This window comes from Pelodiscus sinensis, chromosome 5 (genome assembly GCF_052426305.1).
Source record: "Pelodiscus sinensis isolate ZL-2025 chromosome 5, ASM5242630v1, whole genome shotgun sequence".
NCBI classification, from domain to species: Eukaryota; Metazoa; Chordata; order Testudines; family Trionychidae; genus Pelodiscus; species Pelodiscus sinensis.
In genome coordinates this window covers 93,520,081-93,544,471 of record NC_143056.1, presented here as the reverse complement: position 1 = coordinate 93,544,471, position 24,391 = coordinate 93,520,081, and the positions used below count along the sequence as shown (strand labels likewise).

General features: G+C 41.6%; 1 protein-coding gene across 2 annotated transcripts in view; it reads right to left on the bottom strand.

The window, feature by feature from the left end:
- The window catches only part of LUZP2 (leucine zipper protein 2), a 446,738-nt gene that overhangs the window by 152,122 nt on the left and 270,225 nt on the right, over positions 1-24,391 (bottom strand). For both annotated transcript variants that reach the window (XM_014573955.4, XM_075927755.2), the window contains 2 exons: positions 21,661-21,742; positions 11,193-11,255 (listed from right to left, as the gene is read on the bottom strand). In XM_014573955.4, coding sequence (XP_014429441.1) covers positions 11,193-11,255; positions 21,661-21,742 — 145 coding nt within the window. The remainder of the gene's footprint in view (positions 1-11,192; positions 11,256-21,660; positions 21,743-24,391) is intronic.

Genomic DNA, 24,391 nt, shown 5'->3' with positions numbered 1-24,391 from the left:
TCTTTTCCAATTTAACCAATAATTCCCCATGTGGTACTGTATCAAATGCCTTACTAAAATCGAGGTAGGTTAGATCCACTGCATTTCCTTTATCTAAAAAAATCTGTTACTTTCTCAAAAAAGGAGATCACGTTGGTTTAGCACGATCTACCTTTTGTAAAACCCTGTTGTAATTTGTCCCAATTACCTTTAACCTCAATGTCCCTAACTACTTTCTCCTTCAAACTTTTTTCCAAGATCTTGCATACTACAGATGTCAAACTAACAGGCCTATAGTTACCCGGGTCACTTTTTTTCCCTTTCTTAAAAATAGGAACAATATTAGCAATTCTTCAGTCAAATGGTACAACCCCTGAGTTCAGAGATTTATTTAAAAATTTTGCTAATGGACTGGCAATTTCATGTGCTAGTTCCTTTAATATTCTTGGATGAAGATTATCTGTGCCCCCCGATTTACTCCCATTAAGCTGTTCAAGTTTGGCTTTTACCTCGGATATGGTAATATCTACCTCCATATCCTTATTCCCATTTGTTATGTTACCATTATCCCTAAGCTCCTCATTAAAGACTGAAGCAAAGTATTTGTTTAGATATTGGGCCATGCCTAGATCATCCTTAACCTCCACTCCATCCTCAGTAATTAGCGGTCCCACTTTTGTTGTTGTTGTTTTTTTCCCCTATTTATATGGCTATGAAACCTTTTACTATTGGTTTTAATTCCCTTTGCAAGGTCCAACTCTATATGACTTTTAGCCTCTCTCACTTTGTCCCTACATGTTCTAACCTCAATAAGGTAGCTTTCTGGTCCCTCCCATCTTCCACTCCTTATATGCTTTCTGCTTTTTCTTAATCACCTCTGAGATGCTTGCTCATCCAGCTTGGTCTAAAATACCTGCCTATAAATTTTTTCCCCTTTCTTGGGATACAGGCTTCCGATAGCTTCTGCAACTTTAACTTAAAATAATCCCAGGGCTTCTCCGCCTTTAGATCCATAAATTCTTTAGTCCAATCAACTTCCCTAACTACTTTCCTTAATTTATTAAAAAGTTAGCGCTTTTGAAATCAAAAACCCTAGTCTCAGATTGATTTTTGTTTATCCTTCCATTTAATTAGCTCATGATTGCTCGAGCCAAGGTTGTCCCCTGCTACCATTTCATCTATGAGGTCTTCACTACTCACCAAAACCAAATCTAAAATGGGATCTCCCCTTGTTGGTTCAGCAACTACTTGATGACGGAATTCATCAGCTATCACATCTAGGAAAATCAGAGCTCTATTATTATCACTAGCACTTGTTCTCCAGTCTATATCTGGAAAGTTGAAGTCTCCCATGATTATGCAGTTTCCATGAGTATTTACTTCATTAAAAACATTAAAGAGGTCTCTATCCATATCCAAATTAGATCCTGGTGGTCTATAACACACTCCAACCACTATCCCAGGGGAGGATCTGATAGTTGTCTTCCCCAATGTGATTTTTGCCCAGACAGACTCTGTCTTCTCCATTCCAACACTTATTTCTTTACAATCTACCTCATCTTTGATATACAATGCTACTCCACCACCTTTACCCTTATTTCTGTCTTTCCTAAACAGCACATACCCTTCAATACCTGTACTCCAGTCATGCCTAGTATTTCACCATGTTTCTGTTATTCCTATAATACCTGGTTTCACTTCCTGGACCAATAGCTCTAGTTCCTCACTGTGTTACCGAGGGTCCTTGCATTGGTGTACAAACATCTTATTTTTTGCTGTTTGGCCTCACTCACATTCTTTATCCAATTTGGCACAGACATTGTACCTCCAACATGACCTTATACAGGGATCAAAAATGCATTAAAACTAGTACTACTATTAATAAAGGTATAGCACCACCAATGAGGATCAGGATCCTATTAAACTAAGCACAGAACAGAATAACAGTCCTAGAAGTTAATTATGATCACACTGTTATATATACTTCACTTTCACAAGCAGTTTATTCCCAAGGGCTTTGCAAATATTAGAACAGCAACACTCAGTACTCTTCTTTTTATTTATTTTACAGTCACATTCAGGTTACATGGGTACTGCAGCTAGGAGAGAGCCTACTAGCCTGGGTAGTCGGACTCACTCTAGATGGGCTCAAGCATTTGCCTGGCTCCTTAGTCTGAGCTGCATAATCCAAGAGCCTAAACTCCAGAGCAATCCACAAGGACCTGGTTTGAGTATCTACCCTGGCTGGAAAACTCATCCCCAGCTTCATGTAAACATATCCCCATAGGCCCCAATCAGGATTTAGGCCCCATTGTGTTAGTTGCTATAAAATTGCATTGTAGGAGTTCTTGCTCTGAAGGACTTATAGTTTAAATAGACATGGCAAACAAAAAGTCACACACAGCAAGTTAAGACACATCCAAGTACAGAATCCTGATCTTCCAAGTCTTTCTCCAGTCCCCATTCACTACATCATGCCGCCTTTTGCCAAGTATGATGGATCCAACGGAGTTACAGTAGGATTGCATTTAATCTACTATTCATATTTCATAAATGGTTAAACTAAGCCACAGATGCAAACATTTTCAACAAGGAGAACCATTTGGGGTATTCAGTTTGTGGGTGCCAATTCTAACACACAGACAAAGGCCTCCTCTTCAGAGATGTTGAGTTCTTGTAACTCCCATTGATTTTAGCTGGGGTAGTAGGTGCTCAGCCTCTCTGATTGTCCAACCTTTCATGACAGTGTCTTGGAAACTTGTAACAGTAAAACCTCAAACTAAAGCATTCTTAAAAAACAAAACAAAACAAAACAAAAACAGTGACAATGATTTGGCCAAGGTATCTATGTCAGAGACAAATAAGATCCAAATCTTCTAGAACAGTGTTTCTCAAAGTGGTCTGCAAAACCACTTTGAGAAACTTGCTAACTGGCCACTCTGGTGCATTTATTTATTGGTTCCACAGCCACGGAGCCTCGTGGCTCCCATTGTCTCCAGTCGACCATTTGCAGCAAAGGGGAGCCACTGGAAGAGATGTGGGTTGGGCTGCTGCTTTCTGCAGTTCCCCTTGGCTGCATCTACACTGCACCCCTTTTCCAGAAAAGGGATGCAGGTGAGACAAGTCGGAATTGCAAATGAAGCGGGGGATTTTGTATAAACATGGCGGTCACTTTGCCGGAAAAAGCACCAGTCTAGACGGGGATTTTTCAGAAAATAAAGCCTTTTCCAAAAGGTCCCTTATTCCTGATCTTAATTGCTTTCTCTGAGACAACACCTCCTTAAATGGAGAAATAGAAACACCTTTGGTTACAAAAAGAAAATAAAAACCCTTAAAATAAATTACTATAAAAAGAGGAATTGAACATGAAGCCCTTCCATCTAGCAATAAAAGCCTAATAATCTATCTAGGAAAGGTATTAACATTACATCTGGTCTAAGTTTTAGATATTAATGAAATATTTCTATAAGTATTGAGAGCGGTCTTTCCATAGCTGGGATATGAAATCAGACAAGCATAACAAGACAAGATATATTAGAAAAGGCAGATTTAATTTCAAAGCAGAAAAAAATATAATGGCCATTTATATTGCAATTATTAAGGACCCTGCGATGTGGACAAGATTCCATGGTCTACTGAACTTCATTTGTTACACTGAATGGAAGTTGCAATCCCCAATATATAGGATTCCTCAATAATTAACAGACCGCACCCACAAGATCCAAACTTGTTCTGAGCACTTAGGAGAATGACTCCAGTATCAAAACAGCTAAATCCTCTTCTGTGAAGAATCAGAAAGTGTAATAACTGAAATATACTGCATAGGTAATATCCAAAAATCTATCAAAAATTCAGAATCACAGGAGCTAAGAGAAACAAAGGAAGACTTAAGTGAATATATAAACTCTCTGTACTGGTAGTCTGATTCCTATGTGGTACCAAATTAAATATAAATATGTATTATATCTTTTGGACTGCACCTATACAAAATCAAAAAGGCAGTGAAGACCCGAGCTTGAGTTAATCCATTCCCAACTCATAAACGCACCTTCCGCAAGCAGAGCTCAGACATGCGTTATTAAAACAAAACTTATTGTGGAAGAAAGTAAATGTAAGGGCTGGGCAAAATAAATAAATATTTGTTGTTGTATGATGAAGGGTAAGATGGAAAGTAGACTCTAATCAAGTTAAATTCTGTTACCCTATTAATTTTAGAGGGATTGTGTATGTCTCTAATAGAAAAATGATCCATTAAGATTCTTTTGGAAAACAAATCTTTTTGTGGAACTAAGAGGTATTCTTGTTTTTACCTTTACTTCTGCCTTTCAGTTTGCCCCTCTTTGCACGGTATACATGGCACAGGAAGGTTTAAGCATCAGCTATGCTGATTTTCAGTGCAGTTTCAACAATAAGCGCCATTCCTGAATGCTACCCAAGGTTATAAATGTAATGCAATAAAACCATTAAAAATAGCAAAACTTATTAGTGCTTGAGGTTTGCTAACTTCTGACTTCATGTCAAAATAAAGGTGTTTATTTCAAAGCAACGTAAAACATTTATGCTATAGGACTGATGTTGCTTGTGCTAATACCATTAAGGCCTGATTCTGCACTGACTTGATGGTTGTGCAGTCCTTTACATTTGTGGAAAGGGACAGTAAAGAGGATGTAAAGAGTTAACAACAGCGTGAGTGGACAATTCTGTTCAGGCAGAAAGATAGATAAAGAGTACCACTCCTGAATACCCAATAGCCTAGAGATTAGAGCAGGGGAGAGCAAATACCTGTGGTCTGGATCTGGTCAGCCAGGGTTAGCTCCTGGCTGGTCTCCAAATGGCTGTATTTACCTGTACCTCTGCAGGAATGGAGATCACAGCTCCTGTGGGCTGCAGATGGCAGTTCCCAGCCAATGGGAGCTGCAATCACCCACACCTAGGGAGGTAATGGTAAATATGGCAACAGCCACCGACCAGAGGCTAACCCTAGTAAACTGCAGTCATTTTATTGCCCACTTCTGGGTTAGAGCATTCACTTACCTCTTTCTACTATCCTGGGACTAATGAAGCTACAGCACTATCTGGTCTGAATGCTAGCTGAACATAAATTTTCCCTTCATTTCTTTGCAGATGGAGAAAAAACTAATCTCATATTTAAGAAGCATACCTAACTTCAACTAGCTTCTCTGAGTGCTTCTTGAAAGCATTTCTTCCCATATGTATTTACAAAGCCAATGAGCATGTAAACTAAATTTCCATTCAGATCTTCTTTTCCTACTTAAGGAAAGAATCAGTAGCCCAAATCTAATGCATCTCTCTCAGGTTTGGGCCTAAATCATTAATGGATTCATTGTCCATCAACTGAAGATCATAATCTTTTATGAAAAAGAAGGATGGCTTTCTGAAGAATCAGGCCAAAGTGAGACTGTCCAAATCAAGATACATCATTTCAAAACAGTAGGGATGATTTTAAAACTACATTTTAGGTCACTAAATTATACTGATGTTAGATGTAGTCTGATGGAAGTACTTTAAAAATCAGATGCACCAGACATCATTAGGCATTTGGAATTGTTCATTGACATGTACACCTGTAGCGCATTACATGGTTATATTCTGCACTTTCACATTTTAGCCTTCTTTAGAAAGCATATTTTGTGGAACATTTTGCTCTACACTGTGAGAATTATTCAAACACTATTCACAGCCCAGAGAGATCTGTGGGAGTACAGGTGGAAAATGAAATTGTCTCAGGTGCCAGTGGGTAACAAATGTTCCTACTACAGTAAACTTCCAATAATCCGGCACCTTTAGGACCCAGAGGGTGCAGGACTATCAGATATGCAGGACTATCAGAAGGCGGGGCTATGAGGGGTCTGGAGTGGGGTGGGAGGGGATGCCACCCCAGACCCCTCATAGCCCCCCCTTACAATAGTCCGGCTCTGCCCCAGGCATCCCTGATTCAGCTGCTGCTGGTCAGTTTCAGCAGCAGCTGAATCGGGGATGCCTGCAATAGAGCAGCTGGGGTGCTGCCGGGTTGGTCCCGCAGCGCCAAAGGACAGCGCTGCGGGACCAACCCGGCAGGACCCCAGCGGCTCTGCCCCAGGTGTCCCCGATTCAGCCGCTGTTGAAACAGATCAGCGGCTGATTCCAGGAAGCCCGGGGCTTCGTGGAATCAGCTGCTGATGTGTTTCAGCAGTGGCTGAATCGGGGATCCCTGGGGCAGAGCAGGTGGGATCCTGCCGGGTTGGTCCCACAGCGCCGAGGGACAGCGCTACGGGACCAACCCGGCAGCACTCCAGCTGCTCTGCCCCAGGTGTCCCCAAGAGCAGCTGGGGTGCTGCTGGGTTGGTCCCACAGCCCCGAGGGGCAGCGCTACGGGACCAACCCAGCAGCACCCCAGCTGCTCTGCTCCCGGCTTCCCGATTCAGCTGCTGGTCAGTTTCAGCAGCAGCTGAATGGGGGAAGCCTGTCCGGCTGCCCCAGCACTTCCGGGTTCTTGATGGTGCCAGACCATCAGGAGTCCTGGAGCATTGGATGCCAGACTAATGGAGTTTTACTGTACTGCTTTAATGTAAACTAATATAAAACGCACTGAAGGGTGTAGCCATTCACTATCTAGAATGACGGCTTCAAAAAGGATTGTGAGTTGTATACATCAGACATGGCTAACTTAATATGTGAAAAAAATTGAAATGAGTCACAAAGGGGTGTTTTCTCTATTACATTGCCAGTTTCAAAATAAAATAACGTATCTACAACATTGGCCTGGTTTGTCTTTTATTATGGAAAATATAAAGCTGGAATTTCAAATATATAACTCTCATATCTTATGCCAGTGGTTCCCAACTGCCAGTCTGTGGACTGCTGCCGGTGTGCAATTTGCTGGCTGCCAGGTGATGGCAGCTGCCAGAACTCACACTGGCTGTTCACAGTGGCTCAGCTCTGGCAGCCATCGTGGCTGAGACATGGCAGGAGGAGGTGGAGCAAGAAGCACTTTCCTCCCTTCTCCACCCTTGCTAAGGGAGCGGGCGCGAAGAAGGAAGGAGCATGCGTGCCATGAATGGCCACTCCCCCTGCCCGCATGGCTGCTTTTACCAGTGGTGGTGCTAGGGCTGAGGCAGCGGCAGGAGGAGGCAGAGGAAGAGGAGCCAGGGCTCCACATTCTACTAGCAGCAGCGCTGAGGCAATGGCAGGAGGAGGTGCCTCCCTCCTACCCCCCTCAGGAATGGTAGCTAGGCCGGGGCTCTGAGCTCCCCTACCCATCCATGGGGTGCAAGTTGTGCTTGAGGAAGGAGGGGGTGCGGAGGATGGAGCATACGTGCTGCCAACAGCTGTTCCCCTGGTCCATGCAGCAGTAACAGCCACACTTCCTAGGGGGGCAGCCTCACTCTGGAAAGTGATGGGGTGGGGGGGGCAAAGGGGTGTTGGATGAGGGAGTGGTGATGTCACAGGACAAGAGGGCATTGGCATGAGTTATAGGAGTCAGAAGTTAAAGGGTCAAAGGGCATGGGGGTGGAGGACAAAGGGTGTTAGGCACTGGGGACCAAAGGGGTTGGTTGGAGCTAGGTGGTCAGGTAACATTGTATTTTTATATTTGCATGTTTGTTATTTACATAATGAATATGCAAATAAAATGTTACTCGTCTACCAAAAGTTTGTGAATGGATTTCCCAGTCCGCATCATAAAAAAAAGTTAGGAACCACTGTCCTATCCTATTCTATACCCATCACTCTGGTATCTGAGTTTTAAATTGTGTGTATGACTATGTCACCTGTGTGAATTCTATGCATGAGTTTTAAACGTGAACATAATATATCTGTTTTTCAAGAAAGCGAAATCCATGTGTGTGGTCCATTTGGAATAGAAAGTGGTCAGTTTTCTGTTAGTGAATGGGAAAATAAAAAGAATGCTATAGTTTAACATTTTAGATTCCTCCTCCTCCTCCCAACACAAACAATTTTCACCTCAAAATTAGAGACAGACACACCATCCCTTTGTGGGAAGGAAGCAGAATCTTTACAATACATTTGACATATTTAGTTTTGATAAAAAGCCAAAACACCAGAAAAACTAAATTTTCCATTTGGAAAGCATAATTATTAATGGTTACAGAAAGCACCGGGCTCTCCATGCCCAATGCTGACACTAAGTCCCCAAGAATATGCCATATATGTGGTCACTAATTTACATTTAACTTTTCTTTCAGACAACTTCAAAGATTCTTACATTTCAAAGTTGGGCTTGGGTCCGATAAGAGATTGTATGAAAAATGGAAATCTTACAACTTGGAATCCATTTTTCAGTGACATTGAAGGAAAAATAGCAAGTGAAAAATAAGGCGATGGTAGATGTTCTACTTTTCATTCTGTTAGCTGCTTTGTGAGACTTTTATATTCATTTATTTTCCCTTCTTATCGCCTACTACTTTGTTCTGAAACATTTCATTCCACAATCTATTGGTGGCCCACAGTCCATAGGCTGTTAGGGAAAACATCTTCATTCAAGGCCGTGCTCAAGTCCTCTGCTAAAACAGACCTAATTGTTTGAAAAACACTAGAATAGACTAGCAATGGTAGTCTGATGCATGGAAGTTTGAGAACCACTGCATTGCACCAGCTGGTTCCTGGAACAGGTATAATCGACTGCTATACTTTATTCTATTTATTGTTTTCCTTTAATCATTGTTCTGTTACCTTCACCTTTTCTTTCCTTCTTCTGGGACATTTTGAAGCAAAATGAAGCCCTATATCAGGAACTAAAATAGTAATTTAGACCAAGCTACTGAGACCTATATAATGCTCACACTGAAAATCCTGGCTTCATTTAAGTGAATGGGATTCTTTTCCACTGAATAGGAGAGATCCAGGAACCTATGCTTAATATGTTTAAAACAGCTAATATTTTAGATTGTAGATTCTCTATGTGTTCTGAAAAATCTCTAAGAATACTTAGAGAGTATTTTAAACACATTAAGCATAGGTTCCTGGGTCCCTCATATTCAGTGGAAAAGAATCCCGTTCACTTAAGAGAGTATTCCATGTTCAGTGGAAAAGAATCCCATTCATATATAGAGTATTTAAAATGGCATTTTGTCTTACAGAATTAATATTTTACAATTAAAAGAACATACATCTAGTTTGTACTAAAAACCTACTAAATATTAACAATATTTATTCATTACTACAGATTCTGTATGTACAGTGAGTCTCCTACGGGTGAAGTCTGCTCAGAGCACCAACACAGAAGGTCAGAAAATGTAGCTATGTGGACTCTGGGTTCAGGAAGCCTTTATGTGGTTTCATGCCAAGCGGGTCCGTAAAATGATTGGAGAACTGTCCGGGGGTAGGGCACAAGCCTAGGACTTGGGAGACCCCCTCCGTTCCATACCCTGACCTACCTCAGACTTCTTGTGTGACCTTAACTTCTCTGTTCCTCAGGCACATGGCCATTTTGGAAGAGTGTGGGAGGGCAACAGCCGTGCACTCTGTGTATGTCTCACACCTGGCTGGTGAGCTCCTTTCACCAGCCAGGTTTGAGAGGCATGCACGAAATTCAAACACTTTCCCTCCACTCCCTTTAGTGTCCAGAGAACTGGATGAAAAGCAAGCCGTGTCCCAGAGCACATGGCTGCTGCCCCACCTACCCTCCTGAAATGGTGCCCTTGACCACTTCCCTCCCTCACAATGGTGTTAGGAAACCTTGACCAATAAAATATTATTTTGCCTCAAACAAGATCTCACTTTCTAAAAAGGTGCTAATTGTTTCACCTTTAAATAACCCTTTCAAAAAAAGAAAAGGAATAACAACACTACTAGTTGCATGTGCAGAGCTATTTAGAAACAATGGCTTATGAAGTGCTTTTACTGTTTTTTCTGGCTAGATTTATCAAGCAATATAGCATATTAGACAGTAGCCGATTTTCTTGCATTCTATGTCACATTCAGTATTGAAAGTAAAATCTCATATCCTTAACCTAAGAGTATTAACATTTTTATTTTGGATGGGAGGTAAGAGAGGAGTGCCTATAAACACAATGGCTGCACATCTGTTCTCATAACAATCACAACAAGGTACAGTACATAAAAGCAACACCACTATAGAAGAAACAAAAACAGAAACACAACTAGGATATATCTGTATGCTGTACCTTATTAGCAATGACATCAGTTCACATTCTCATTTCAATTAATTTTTTTTTCCTAAATGCACATTTTCATTTTTGGATGTATTTTCAACATGTCACCAAAGCTTCATCATTCTAGTACACTGCCATATGTTCCAATCCTGAATTAAAGCTGTAATTTCTTTCAGTGTAGGAACTGTGAGAAGTCTCCATTTTTTTTTTCTATTCCTTTCAGAAATATCATCTGGCTACCCTGAGGGTCAGTCAAAATAAGCAACTGAAAAAAAAACCAAAAACCTGTACCAAACCTTCACAGCTAAATATCTATCACGATTGTTCTATGTACAGACAATACTGCATGCCAGCTATATGATTTAAGAAGACTCTGAAATGAATTTATTAGTAAGAGACAGGAAATCCATAGTAGTGATAGAAGGACTTATTTCTTAATGTCCTCCTTTCATCTAATCTCTCGGTCTACCAAATTCTTTTCTTCAATATGCTCAGGTAAGGGTGCTGAATGCTGATAAATGTTGCAAAAAATTGAAACAGCAACCTCAGTGTAAATCTTAGCGAGTTCACAATACCTGGCCCAGACTTGTACACCTGATAGTAACTGTCACAGATACAGTATGTGGAACTATCAGGCACTGCAGCATCCGTCATTTTAATCACACCTGTGCATCTTTTAATCAGATATATGTTAAACTCCCTCCTATTTACTGTAGTAGGTAACATATTGAAAAAGATCTCATTTAACTCATTTATAAGCTTACACAAACTATCATTAGGTGTTTTACTGTTTAGTACTCAAAAGTAGAATACTATGATGAAAAAGAATGCTTGCACCTAAAGAATCTCATATCATGTCTTAATGGGAAAAATCTGAGCAAACACAGAAAATGTCACAATTCCAGTAAGTAAAACAAAGCTGAACACTTGTGCTTTTATTGTAAAAATCCTAATAATTTGACAACGGTTCCTTTCTTTGTTTAATCTCACAGAACAAACTAAAGTGCATTCAATGTTGTTCAAATATTGAGACTTTTCAAATCTACTCTAAAAATACTTATGCTGACAATCAACTCTTACCTCATTCTGCAGATCTCTTATCATTTTGCTCTTCCTTTCCATTTCAGTCTTCAGAAAGTTAATCTGCCAGTTTAAAAAAATGCTGAATGTTAAGTTTTGAAACATACTACAAATGCCACAATCATTTCTTTTCCACTCTTGCTTTTTTCTTTACTTCTTCACAACCTTTGATATGCAATTCAAAAATTAGTCCACTAGTCTCCACAAATCCACAGTTTCTATTGCTAGATATTATTAACTAAAGGAGGTGCCCAGCATTGGTAGACTTGAATTTCATATCTATTAAATAATCTGTAATAAAGTGACAATACATGAGGTAGGGAATTTTCTAAACAAGATCAGTTAATAAAGAAACTCGTGTGTGAAAATCCTTAGATTCTTGGTTTTGTTTTTTGATCCATCTGATACATCCAGATTTTTTTAAAACAAATTCCATAGTAATCTTAAAAGATGAAGATTTTTTAAATAAAATTAGCTTTTTTTATAATCTAAAGACTATTCAAAATCTCTGCAGTTTTCAGTCCCCTATATATTAACACAACATCTGTCACATTTTAACACCCTAAAGAGTATTACTATTACAGGAGTGGCCCCATTAAGCTTTTGAAGCTATTAGTAATACTCATGGAGTAAAAACGTCACAATATGCTCCCTGGTCATGATAAACTCAGGGACTTCTTACATGTAGAAATTTGACTCTTAGCTTCTACAGTGAATGTAGTTTAAAAAGGATCATTGGTTTACACAAATGAAGTTATACTTTTCTTGATATGTGTCAGATTGCATTCACTTCATTGCTAAGTAACTCGGCAACATTTTTCAGGTCAGAGAGAGATAAAGGTGTATGTAGCTAAAATAAATAAGGAAGTGTGAAAATGTCCATTTTATATTAGGATGCTATGGCAATTCAGAGATTTAAAAGTAGACTAGAAGTTCTCTCTGCAACAGACAAACAAAAAAGCATTCAAACAAAGAAACACATCTGAGGAAACTCTGGACTTCACATAACAGTGCTTGTGAAAGTATTCCTATCAATTCACTTTGGGAACATTCACACTTTTAAGAAGGAGGACAATTGGAGACAAATCCTTTCACCCCTTGAACACTGGCCTACAAGTAGCTCTTCTTGGAATTGTGTGACATTAAGTCAGCAATTCAAAATCACTATCAGACTTGGCACCTCTGATAACCATACCAGCAATCAAGCCAGTGAACTATCTTTCATTCAGTTGGGGGGAAGAGTTCCCTTGGGGATGACTAGCAGAGTTGTACAGAACTTTTGCTATTCCACGTCCTATGCATAGTTCTAGATTATGGAAAATGCTGATTATTCCCTATTCCCATTGGGCTCGTCTACATTGGCCCCTTTTCCGAAAGGGGCATGTTAATTTCAGAGATTGTAATAGGGAAATCCGCGGGGGATTTAAATATCCCCCGCGGCATTTAAATAAAAATGTCCACCGCTTTTTTCCGGCTTTTAGAAAAGCCGGAAAAGAGCATCTACACTGGCCCCGATCCTCCGGAAAAAGCACCCTTTTCCAGAGGATCTTATTCCTCCTTCAAAGTAGGAATAAGATCCTCCGGAAAAGGGCGCTTTTTCCGGAGGATCGGGGCCAGTGTAGACGCTCTTTTCCGGCTTTTCTAAAAGCCGGAAAAAAGTGGCGGACATTTTTATTTAAATGCCGCGGGGGGTATTTAAATCCCCCGCGGATTTCCCTATTACAATCTCTGAAATTAACATGCCCCTTTCGGAAAAGGGGCCAGTGTAGACGTAGCCATTGATTTTAATAGCAGTTGAAGACTTTCAGCCACCCACAAATGATCAAATGATGTTCATATAGTAAGTTGAGTCTGCAAAATTTTTGGCCTAAAAATTGTGGGCTCTACTAAAAATAGTCACTGTGAAACTACAAAAACCTCAGAAAAATCACAAACAGAGTTCAGAATGAATGTGGCTCTTCTGAGACACTACTCTGTTTGTTCAAAGGACATAGTTAAGATAAGAAGAAGAAAAAACAGACCACCATTCACAAGAGACCTCAGTCATTACTCACAAGAGAAATTCCTTGTCTGTTCCTCTCCTCCCCCAAGATCATTCATTTCTGGTGCTGAAATTCATACCCCCAATTCCACTGAAGACCACCCTGGTTTACACTAGTATGGATTTATTGACCGAGGAATTAACACTCGACTATATGCACTATAAGTTAAACTAAAGAGGATAGAACTGCCATTAAAGGTTTAAACTAAAGGGTAAGCAGCTCTCTCTCACACATACACACACACCTTCATTCATTCACACACCTTCATTCCAGCCTTCAGGCACTTACACAGGCACATGGGTTGCAGAAGGAGCCAAGGCATGTTGATTCTGAAGCTGTCTGCTGATCATGGCTGGGGAGCTGGTCAGAAAAGAAAGAGCTTCTGGCTACAGAAAGAGGTGTTTCTCAGAAAGCTTCTGCCATGTGCTCTCTCTCCTTTTATTGCCTCCCTATAACTCTGGTGACTCAGCCACATTCATCACCAGGGAGCATGCCCAGATTTCCCTCATCCAGCAGAGCAGCAGTGTCTCCTTAATTGGTCTGATGACTCATCACCTGGCTCCATGTGCTCAGCCTTGCAGTTTCTAATCCCAAACACACAATAGTCTCCACTCACACACACACACATTCATTTCTCAGGGGAGAATGATGTTTACAGCAAGTTACAGGTGGAGTGGATGAAAGTTACGAAAAGTTACAAAGTTGCAAGGTTTTACAAAGATTACAATGAGTTGCAGAGTTTAAAAGGCAATGCAGCTGAAACAATTACAATGCTTCAGAGAAGCATTTACAAATTATCAGGATTGAAGTGATTTAGAAGACAACTCCTTCCCCCCACCCACCCAGGAATGCAGTCAGCAGGAGGTTTTTGTCAGTCTCTAAATCACGTGTTGGCAGGACCTTACAGTTTAGTGTATTTCCAGAAAATCCATGAGCAAAATCAAGTAATAGCTCAGGCGGAGGCTTTATGCAACAGAAATAACTAAAATAATAGGACAGAGATGGTATTATAAGACATGGGCATTAGCCTAGCTGTTCTGCTAGGGTGAAATTTCAAATATTTTAAAAGATCCACACCAAGCTGTATGTATCACATAAGCTTTTTGCATGGTAGATGTCAATCAGGTAGATATGGGCACCTAAGAATATATGTAATAAATCAATTAACCTAAATAAATACATTTCAAATTTTACATTTTCCAAAGAGGAAAACATTTCTTTTCAAGTTAAATTACATCTGAATTTAACTTGCATTTATTGTTTACATTTGTTGGAATTCTAAGGCTCTGCCACCTAATCTTTAACAGCTGAAGAGCCAATTAGTCATAAAACAGAGCTGCAGTAAGCCACATAAAATACTTAGATTTATATTACTTGGCTACTAGAGCTGATATAGAGATATCCCATCTGTCCATTTGAGTGTGTCTGTGTAGGCCTCTATATTTTGGTGCCCTAAGGCAATTGTCTCAGTGTCAGGACGTTGCATGATGCTTTTACTCAAATCCAAGGAAAGAGCATCGTGCAAGGCTATGAAGGACTGCATGCAGTTTGAGAACCTTGAGTTGAAAAACGCTGCTTGGAGGCATATAATAATAGTGTATGAATCATTACTTAGGTGGGTGTAGAAATTCTGCTTTCTGCTTCCTCCACCCTAATGCACCTATTTCCAATATATGCATGAATGGATGTTCACGTTCTGGTCTATCTTTCTGAGCAAATTAAAAGCTGAGAAGCCACCCAGGAGTTTTCTGCACCTCTCTATTCTGTCTTTTTCACCCGGTTATACATCTGATAGTTATCATCAAATGGCATTTTCCTTTAACTGCTATCTAGCAGTAATTAAAAAGAAATATTGAAAATACATTACAGCTCCATGCCAATGAGCTCTTCATTGTTAAACAAGGACAGTGCTTTTGTGTCTCCATCAGACAAGCAGTCAGCATAATCAGAGCTCCGTGTGTTTCAAGCTTATTACATTTGTTAAAGACAACTGCTTCCATCCACTGGCCTTTACTTTCAGTAGTTTTGGACCTTGAAATTTTCAAATTACTGCCCCCATTGAAATACAGAATGCCCTAACAGATGGCAATGATCTAACTCTAAGAATCAGACATCTATTTTCTATGCATATTTATTATAGATGGACCGAAGAACAACAACATATAATCATTATGGCACAGTCAAAGCTTGCAAAGTGTATGCTTAGTCACTTATGTCTCACTTAGGACAGGTTAAACCATGAACAATTAACAATGCACTGACTGAAATATAGCATGTGTACTTATATTGTTCATTACTATGGCTGCAACTGGCAGCCCTGTCATAGTCAATAGCATAGGTTATGTTTTGAGGATTGCATTAGTGGTTTAGTTTGGGTAGGGATTAAAACAAAGCAAGCCGATTTGCCACACAAGAACAGATAGTTAGAGGGAAAATCAAAGTTTTTAACTAGGAAATGTTATTCACTTGGGGATATATCCTGGTCCTGATGAGTTCAACATCAAATTCTTGGCTTTGACAGAGACGGTATTTGGCCACTAGAGTAAGCTACATTCTGTTGGTATTAAACTCCAAGGGCTCTCTCTCTCTTTCTCTCTCTCTCTCCTTGGCAGCTGTTAGCAACACCACCAGGTTCAAGCAAGGATAAAAGATAAGGGTTCTGCAGCTGGGTTTGTCCCCCATGCAGGTAAGAATTTACCTGAAACAGTTCAGTTAAACAAAACCTGAGGATGGGAGGTGTAGCTCAAACCCCAAGTATGACAGATCTCAGTGAAAATCCAAAAGAAGATAGGACCTCAAGACATCTAATCTCAATGTCCAAATCCAACATGGGGCAGAAAGAGGGAATGTTCATATTCTGTATAGTATGGGAAAACTAGCATAGGTTAGGTGAAAATGCAAAAATACCATCTGGACACACATCATTGTGATGTGAGGCATAGGGAGTAGCAAGATGGTGTCTCATGATGCTAAATCTCAGGAGAAGGAACACATGGAAGTGATGTAGGAATTAAGAAGGATAACACCCCAGTGAAGAACACTGCCAGAGCTGCTGGTCGGGGAGCAAAGAGGACAGTTGCCCCAGTGCTCTGCTCTGCCCATGGACCTTTAAATCACTACTGGAGCCCTATGCAGCACTATCTGAGCATTGCTGAGGGAGGAGTGGCACAGTCTGGGCAGCACTGAGGGTGGGCTGCCCCTTAGTCCTTCCCCTTCCACTCTAAGTCCCACCCCTTTGTTGGAGGCCTGGAGCCAAACCTCACCCACATTGCGCAGGGCCCGGTGACATCTGTTACCAACCCTGACCTCTGCTGGCTTGGAAGACTAGTGAAAAACAAAACACCAACACATGTAGCAGTCAACTGTGAGAAGAAGATGTGTTGACACGGCTCACAGAATCTATGATATGACTTTCTCAAGCATGACATCAGGCTGGTGCTAGGGTGATTTCAATGCACAAAGCAGCAGCAGCTCTACTTGCTCTTGAAGAGTCCTGTGCAAGAAGTGAAAGGCAACCAAACTGCTACTGGTGAATGGACCCTGAATTTCTGTTCAGGAAATCAACTCTCCCAAAACAAGAGCATTCACAAGCTCACATACTGATGACTAGACAATGCATCTGTCAACCAAATCAACCACTGGTGTATATCGAACAGAGGGCATCGTCTTTGAGGGATGTCAAAATCAGCAACAGAGCAGTTGTTGATTCAGATTACTATTTTTCAGTGGTCACCCTGCAACTTAAATTTAAAAATATCATGAAAACAGACAAAGAAGTTACAATATATGATAGGGACTCCACCCCAAACAAGTCCTTTTGGGAGTAAGGTGGTTAGCTGTGCCAATTATCTCCTCCTCTGGACCAGGAGCAAGGGACCAAGAAAGAAGAAGATGAGGTTCAGCTGGATGGGAAGAGGAAGAGCCTGAATATAGCCCAGGAGCTGGGGAAGCCAGGAAGATAGGACAGGCTCCTGGAAAAGCAGTGAAATTCAGGATGGGGTAGGCATTCGCTGCTAAATAGAGGGTTTCTGAGTTGGAACACAGAGTGCACCTGGATTCCCCTACCAGTTACTAGCACCATAGAGGCAGAAAAAGGGAAAAGTTCTTAAGACTGCTGGTGAAAAGAGATTGAGTGACCGGGCCAGTGAGCTGAATCACAAAGAAGCAGCAGGAGTTCTTGGAGCAAAAGAGGGCTGTGGAGTGAGAAAGAGGGAGAGAGAGAATGCAACAGCAGGAAGCAGCATCAGCATATGAGAGCTAATCCCTAGAACTGCCAGGGGGCAGAACCATTCAGCAGTGAGTAGAGCACCCCATGACACAGCAACAGAGAAGTTCAAGGAAGTTCAAGATCAGACAACATGCCCAACCTCCTTGCCAGAGGATGTTGTGTAGACCAGGACTTTAACCAGGGTTCAAAAAAAGAACTAGATAAATTCATGGAGGTTAGGTTCATCAATACCTATTAGCCAGGGTGGGTAGGAACGGTGTGCCTAGCCTCTGTCTGTCAGAGGCTGGAAATGTGTGACAGCAGAGGGATCACTTGATGATGTTCATCTGTTCTGCTCACTCCCTCTGAGGCACCTGGCATTGGCCACTGTTGGAAGACAGGACTGGGATAGATGGATCTTTGGTCTAACCCAGTATGGCCGTTCTAATGTTTTTATGCATGTTTGACCAGAATAAGTCCTTCCAGTTCAGTACAACAGAATCAAATGCAACACCCTCTGTCTACACCATGTTTCCCTCTTAAAGTATTAAAAAAAAAATCTTACCGATTTTTTAAAATATCATGCAACTGGCTTTCAGAAAGTTGTGAAACATGGTCAGGAGACAGGATTAAACAACAATAATAAAATATTTCCATATTTGTTTCATCTTTCAACTGATCATCTCAAAATACTGTTCAAACATTTAATTGTTTTACTGAAGGCTACACTAAGAGGCAAATTGTCTTCAACAGGCTCAGATATCAAGAGCTCAACCTAGATCTCCAAAGATTTTAAAGGTAGCAATCACTAGAAGAGCATGGAGTCCAAGCTTTTGGTATCACAATATCCTCCTCTAACCAGCTGACAACAATCTGGAACTAATTCTGCTCCCAGTTACACTGTTGATGTGTCCCACTGTGTTGCAAAGGTGGGTGGGTGTGGTACAGAATAATCACTGTATTATAATTAAATTTAAACTTTGGTCATAGTATTTCACTCCAGGACTATACCCTATTCTGAATGTGCCAAGAAAGAGATCCATTGAAAATAAAAGCTAATGCAGAAAAGACAGAACTTTATATAAAAATAAGAAAAAAGTAGAGTGAAATTAACCCTAATTTTTAGAGGTACCTCTCTGTTGACCTCATTTGGGATGCACTCATTTACAGCACTTGGACTGACCTTAAAACATATAGGCTATGTCTATACTGCAGCATTATTTCAGGATACCGAAATAGCTGTTCTGTGACTTTTGAGCACACCCGTTATTTCAAAATAGAACAGACTTGCTTATTCCAACATCCCCATGAACCTCATTCCACAAGAAGTAAGGGACATTTCAGAATAGCTATTTATTTCAAAATAACTGCTGTATAGACACCGTCAAATTTTGAAATGGGCAATTTCGAAATTGACTCGAAATAAGCTATGCAATTTGCATTGCTCAAATTGCATAGCTTATTTCGAGCTGCGGGTGCAATGTAGATGCCCCCATACAGAGTAGCATAAATAAGAAGTCAACAGATTCTAATTTACAGTCTATTGTTTTGTTTTTGACTCCTACTAAATACTCATCTTTATTACTGTACATTATTGACCTTCCACCAAAGTCAGTGAGGGCCCATCAGTGTAAATTAAAACAGAAATTGGCCTTCCATGTTTTCATCTGGTTGGAGAAGAGAGTTGAGACAAACAAGCTCTGTGCTGCACTTTGCTATTGACTTTAGGACAGGACTCTCATTTTAATACTCTTGCTAGATTAGCTAGATAATTTGTTTTTAATTTTCTTCACACAAATTGCTACAACTACCTTTGACCTGCTTGCTTTTTATACTGAAAAAGCAAATGAAGCATATTCTTTTAATTTCTGCCCAAAAAGCAAATCATAAGAGCTGGCGGTTTTGTTTTTCATGTTCTTCTCTAGCTCAAAAAAAAACAAACAAAACAAACAATTAATGCCTGAATATGTGGCAAAGGGGATAAAACACTTTGTAAAGGAATGGATTCTCCTCCCAAGCTTTTAAAAGCTCTTTCACATACTATGAATATCCCATTGGAAGTTTTCTTTTGAATTGATGATTATAAGATACACTTTATTTCTCCTGTGTCGCAGAATGCTTCCTTATATGTACTTCTCTCTCAAAAACATAGTATGAGCTAGAAATAGGCAACATTTCAGCAATGCAGTTAAACATGTATTTATCTTTAAGCACATGTATAGTACCATTAACTTCCATAAAACTACCTATTCTTTAAGTACGTGGCTGAACAGGGGCCAAAGTATCTGATATTGCTCTCGCTAAAGCCAAGGGAAATTTTGCTATTAATATACGTGGGAATATCATCCTATCTAGATGGATACATAAATCAACAGCTGTTAAACCAGGATTCACAATCTGGTTCAGGTATGACTAAGAGAAATTTCCATCTTCACCTAAAATTGCATTTTGCTTTGCAAAATCATTTAATTACTTGTTTATATTTACCCTATTCATACATTCACCCCATTCTTGACTTCTGAGCCTGAAAATGGTGAAATACAGCAAACTAAATAAAATAAAGAAATATCAACCAGTATTTCCAGTCAGGGTGAAAACAGACATTAACCAGGAAATCTAAAAACAGTTTTCAAATGGCATTAACATTTTTTGTTACCTGATGACCAACTGAAGAGATCGCTTACAAAGAAGTTCTGTTCATTTAAGCACTGGCATTTCTAGGAGACATTTCCTTTTTTATGTCCTAGCACAGGGGTGGGCAAGACAATCTCCGTGGGCTGGATCCGGCCCATCAAGCAGGTTGATCTGGTCCTTGGCCACCCTGCCTCTCCCCCGCCAACTGAAAACCTGGGGACAGGAAAGTCCGCAAAGTCTCCTCCCGCCACCAGGAGCTAGAGTGCCTAGAGGGAATCTCCAGCTGTTCAAAACAGCTGGTGGTTCTCCTTAGGGACATATGCCCCTTGCAGGGGCAAGGTGGGGGACAAAGACTTCAAACACTCCACTACTCTCAGGTCCTGATTTGCCTGGGGTTGGGGGTGTGTGCGAAGGCTCCTCCCCCACCAGGGACACTTGCCACCAGAGGCAATTGCCAGCTGCTCAAAACAGCTGGCCATTCTCTCTGGGCACCATGCACCCTGGCAGGTTGGGGGAAGGGGGTGAGAGATTTTACGTGCTCCGATGCCCCCAATTCCTGATTGGCCAGGGGGTGAGGGGAGTCTCATAAAGTCTTCTCCCTCTCTCAGGGGCAAGTGGCACCTCGAGTGAACCACCAGCTATTCAAAACTTTGGTCAGTTCTCTCTAGGCACTGTCTGCCCCTTGCAGGGTGGGGTAGGGTGCCAAAGACTTTATGCTTTCCCAACCCCTAGGTCGTGATTGGCCTGGGAGCAGGGGAAATCCATGAAGTCTCCTCCCACTACCAAGGGCATGCAGTGCCTAGAAAGAACTGCAAACCGTTCAGAACAGCTGGAGGATCTCTCTAGGCACTGAGGGGTGAGGGGCAAAGACTTCACATTCTCCCCCACCCCCAAGCCAATCAAGGTCTGTGGGTGGGGAGCATGGGAAGTCTCCTGGCCCTGACCCTTCTGGCAAATGCCCCACCTCTTCCAGGGTAGCCCAGGGCCACTTCAAAAATGTGTGAAGTGGCCCATCTTCAAAAATGGGCCTCCCTCCCCTATCCCTCCCCTATCCTAGCAGTAAACCAGTCATTCAAGAGAAATGAGAAAGAACTGTGATATTTTGTACAGTATTCGAATCTGGGAACAGGAATACACAAGGGTTGATAAAACTGTCCCTAGGTAATAAAAGATTTAGCCAAAATTATTATATGTTTTAATGATTACTTTAATCTGACTTCAGGGATTACAATACTGGGAGCCAGAACCTATTTCATTTTAAGTCAATGCACAAATCACCCATTGATTTCAATCAGATCAAGAATGGAGCTTTGGGGCCTGATTAGATTTTTATGGATACTGTTTTCAACCTGGTATGACTCCACTCAAGTCAGTGGAATTATACCAGTATAAAGTGAGAGGAGAGAGTTTTCGGATGCAGCTTCCGACTAAGGTCTTCTTGGTTGGCAAGTGCTATGCATAATCAATCAATCATTATAACTTTGTTCATGCAAAGATATTTGAGATAATGAAATAAATCACAGGGGAGGAGGGTAAAAAGATAGAACAAACAAAAACACCAAAGAAAGGACAAAGAATCACTCACAGTAGCCTGCTGTTTTTCTGCTTTCTCAGCTGCCTCATTAAGCTGCTTTTGAAAGGACTCCTGGAGAGATTTCATTTCTTCCCTAGGTCATTGAAAAAAAAAACAAAAAACAAACTTCACCACTACTCTCCATTAGGAAATATGGTTGGTGAGGATTTTTGTTTACTTTAGTTTAACACAGATACTGTTTTAATTATGCAGTATAACAACCAAATGTGCTGTGTCCATGTGTTTTGTTGACAAAGCCATAATGGTCCATTGAACTCCAGTGCTGATGCAAAAAGAAAATTATTTATATATAATTGTAATTGGCTACTTCTTGTATCTATCAAGCACCCTTCTGTGCACAACATCTGCCAATTGTGTAATTTCTAGTGAAAAGAATAGTTATAGTAACAGCGAAGAAAGGAAAGAGAAGCAATTTAAACAAGGAAAGACACCACAGTCTATGAGAGCTAGTTATATTTGCTTTTAAAGAAAAGAGAAATTCCAGCTGGTAAATCTACTTCTCTTTCTAGAAGTAAATTATATACTGGAATCTTTTGAGGTGTTGTCTAATCGTTTAAAAGAAACATTGCCAAACACAAAACAAAAATAGATATTTATTGGGCAGATCAGTAATCGAGATCCTCTTTGAATTGCTCAGGAAGTGAAAAAGCGACAATAAACTGGCAACATACAGGCAGTCCCCGAGTTACGCGGATCCGACTTACTTCGGATCCGCACTTACGAACGGGGCTCTCTCGCCCCGGAGCTCGCAGGCAGCGGGACCACCCAGAGAGCAGCGGTCCCGCCACCTTGACCTCCGGGGCGAGAAAAACTGCTCCGGGTGCCCCTGGTCTTCTGGGGACCGTCTCCAGCAGACCAGGGGCACCTGGAGCAAAGCCAGGGAGGCGCGGGACTCCGCCGCCGCTGCGGCTTTGCTCCCGGTGTCCCTGGTCTGCTGGAGACGGTCCCCAGCAGACCAGAGGCACCGGGAGCAAAGCGGCAGCGGCGGCGGGGTGCCGTGCCTCCCTGGCTTTGCCACAGCAAAGCCTCAGAGGCAAGGGACCCCTCCGCCTCCCCGGCTTTGCTCCGGGTGTCCCTGGTCTGGAGACCGTCTCCAGCAGACCAGGGACACCCGGAGCAAAGCCGGGGAGGCGGAGGGGTCCCGCGCCTCTGAGGCTTTACCAGAGCAAAGCCTCAGAGGCGCGGTACCCCGCCGCCTCCCCGGCTTTGCTCCAGGTGTCCCTGGTCTGCTGGGGGATGGGGCGCAGCTAGTGCCCCCCCCCCCAGCTGACCAGGCTTTTGTTGTGGACCCTGGGGTAGAGCAGCTGGGGTGCTGCCGGGTTGGTCCTGCAGGGACCTACCTGGCAGCCCAGCTGTTCTGTCCCAGGCTCGAGATTCAGCCGCTGTTGAAACTGATCAGTGGCTGATTCCAGGAAGCTGGGGGCAGAGCAATTCTGCCTCCAGCTTCCTGTAGTCAGCACTTGGTCAGTTTCAGCAGCAGCGGCTGAATCTGTAGCCAGTTCCAACTTACATACAAATTCAACTTAAGAACAAACCTATAGTCCCTATCTTGTACGTAACCCGGGGACTGCCTGTACAGCAAACTGAGAATTCCTGTGTAATAGGAGATTGGCCTTCTGGCACAATTATGTCTGATTTGGGTCTTCTGCTAGCCACTCCCTTCAGTCCTAACACAATCCATTTGCCAAGGGTGTGGTGCTTCTACAACAGCAACATATCAGAGCATTATAACAGCACTGTCAAGGATGCCACTCTCATAGACCAACCCTCATGATCAGGAAGCTGGAACCCCTGCCTGCATTGAGCAGGGCTCAGGTGCAGGAGACAATTTAGCTTAGTAACTGCTTCAGTTGTGTAGAATGAGCTTTGTACATGATGAGGCATGAAGCTGCTGGCTCATCTACCATATTAGACCTCCTCTACACTGGTGTTAGCAAGATTCAGTCTTCTGCATAGTGTAGATTTCAGCGAAGTATCTGGTGAAATCCAAGAGCCAGCAGCAGCAGCATTTCCAAACGTTGTGTAATATAGACAAAGTTTGGGTCAGTTTGAAGTGCTGACAGTACACTGATGTGACAGAATTGGAACCACTAGGGGGGACGACCATGTTCTACTGCAGCATAAAAACTACAACAGAGCTCAGAAGAAAAGGGATTAAAGTTGGACCTTTGACAGACAAACACTAGACTCAGATCCTCAGATCACAGCTTCATTGAAGTCAGTGGTGCTACATCATCTTGTAGCAATGGAGATTCTGGCACCCTACGCTTTATGGATCATGCTCTATAAGGTTGCATCTACACAGCACCCTACACTCGAAATAAGAGATGCAATTTGCACAACATAAATTCCAGGTCTTATTTCAAATCTAATTTAGCTTATTTTGAAATTTGGCGCATCTACACAGTGCCAAATTTCAAAATAATGAGCTATTTTGAGACATCCCTTAGCCCTCGTGGAATGAGGGTTACCGGGGTGCCGAAATAGCGCACCTGTTATTTAAAAAAATATTTTAAAATAACGGGCGGCTTGTGTAGATACCTCCAGTATCCCGAAATAGCCATGCAGTGTAGATGTACCGAAAAAGAGTCAGAGACAGTAAACCACATACAGCAAATATGGCACGCGTTTCTGCAAAGGAAGCAGAAAAGTGGGTTTAATGAAGAAATGCTGCCCAACAGGATAATGGGTCCTAGAATCTTGATCCAGTTGGTTTTATATT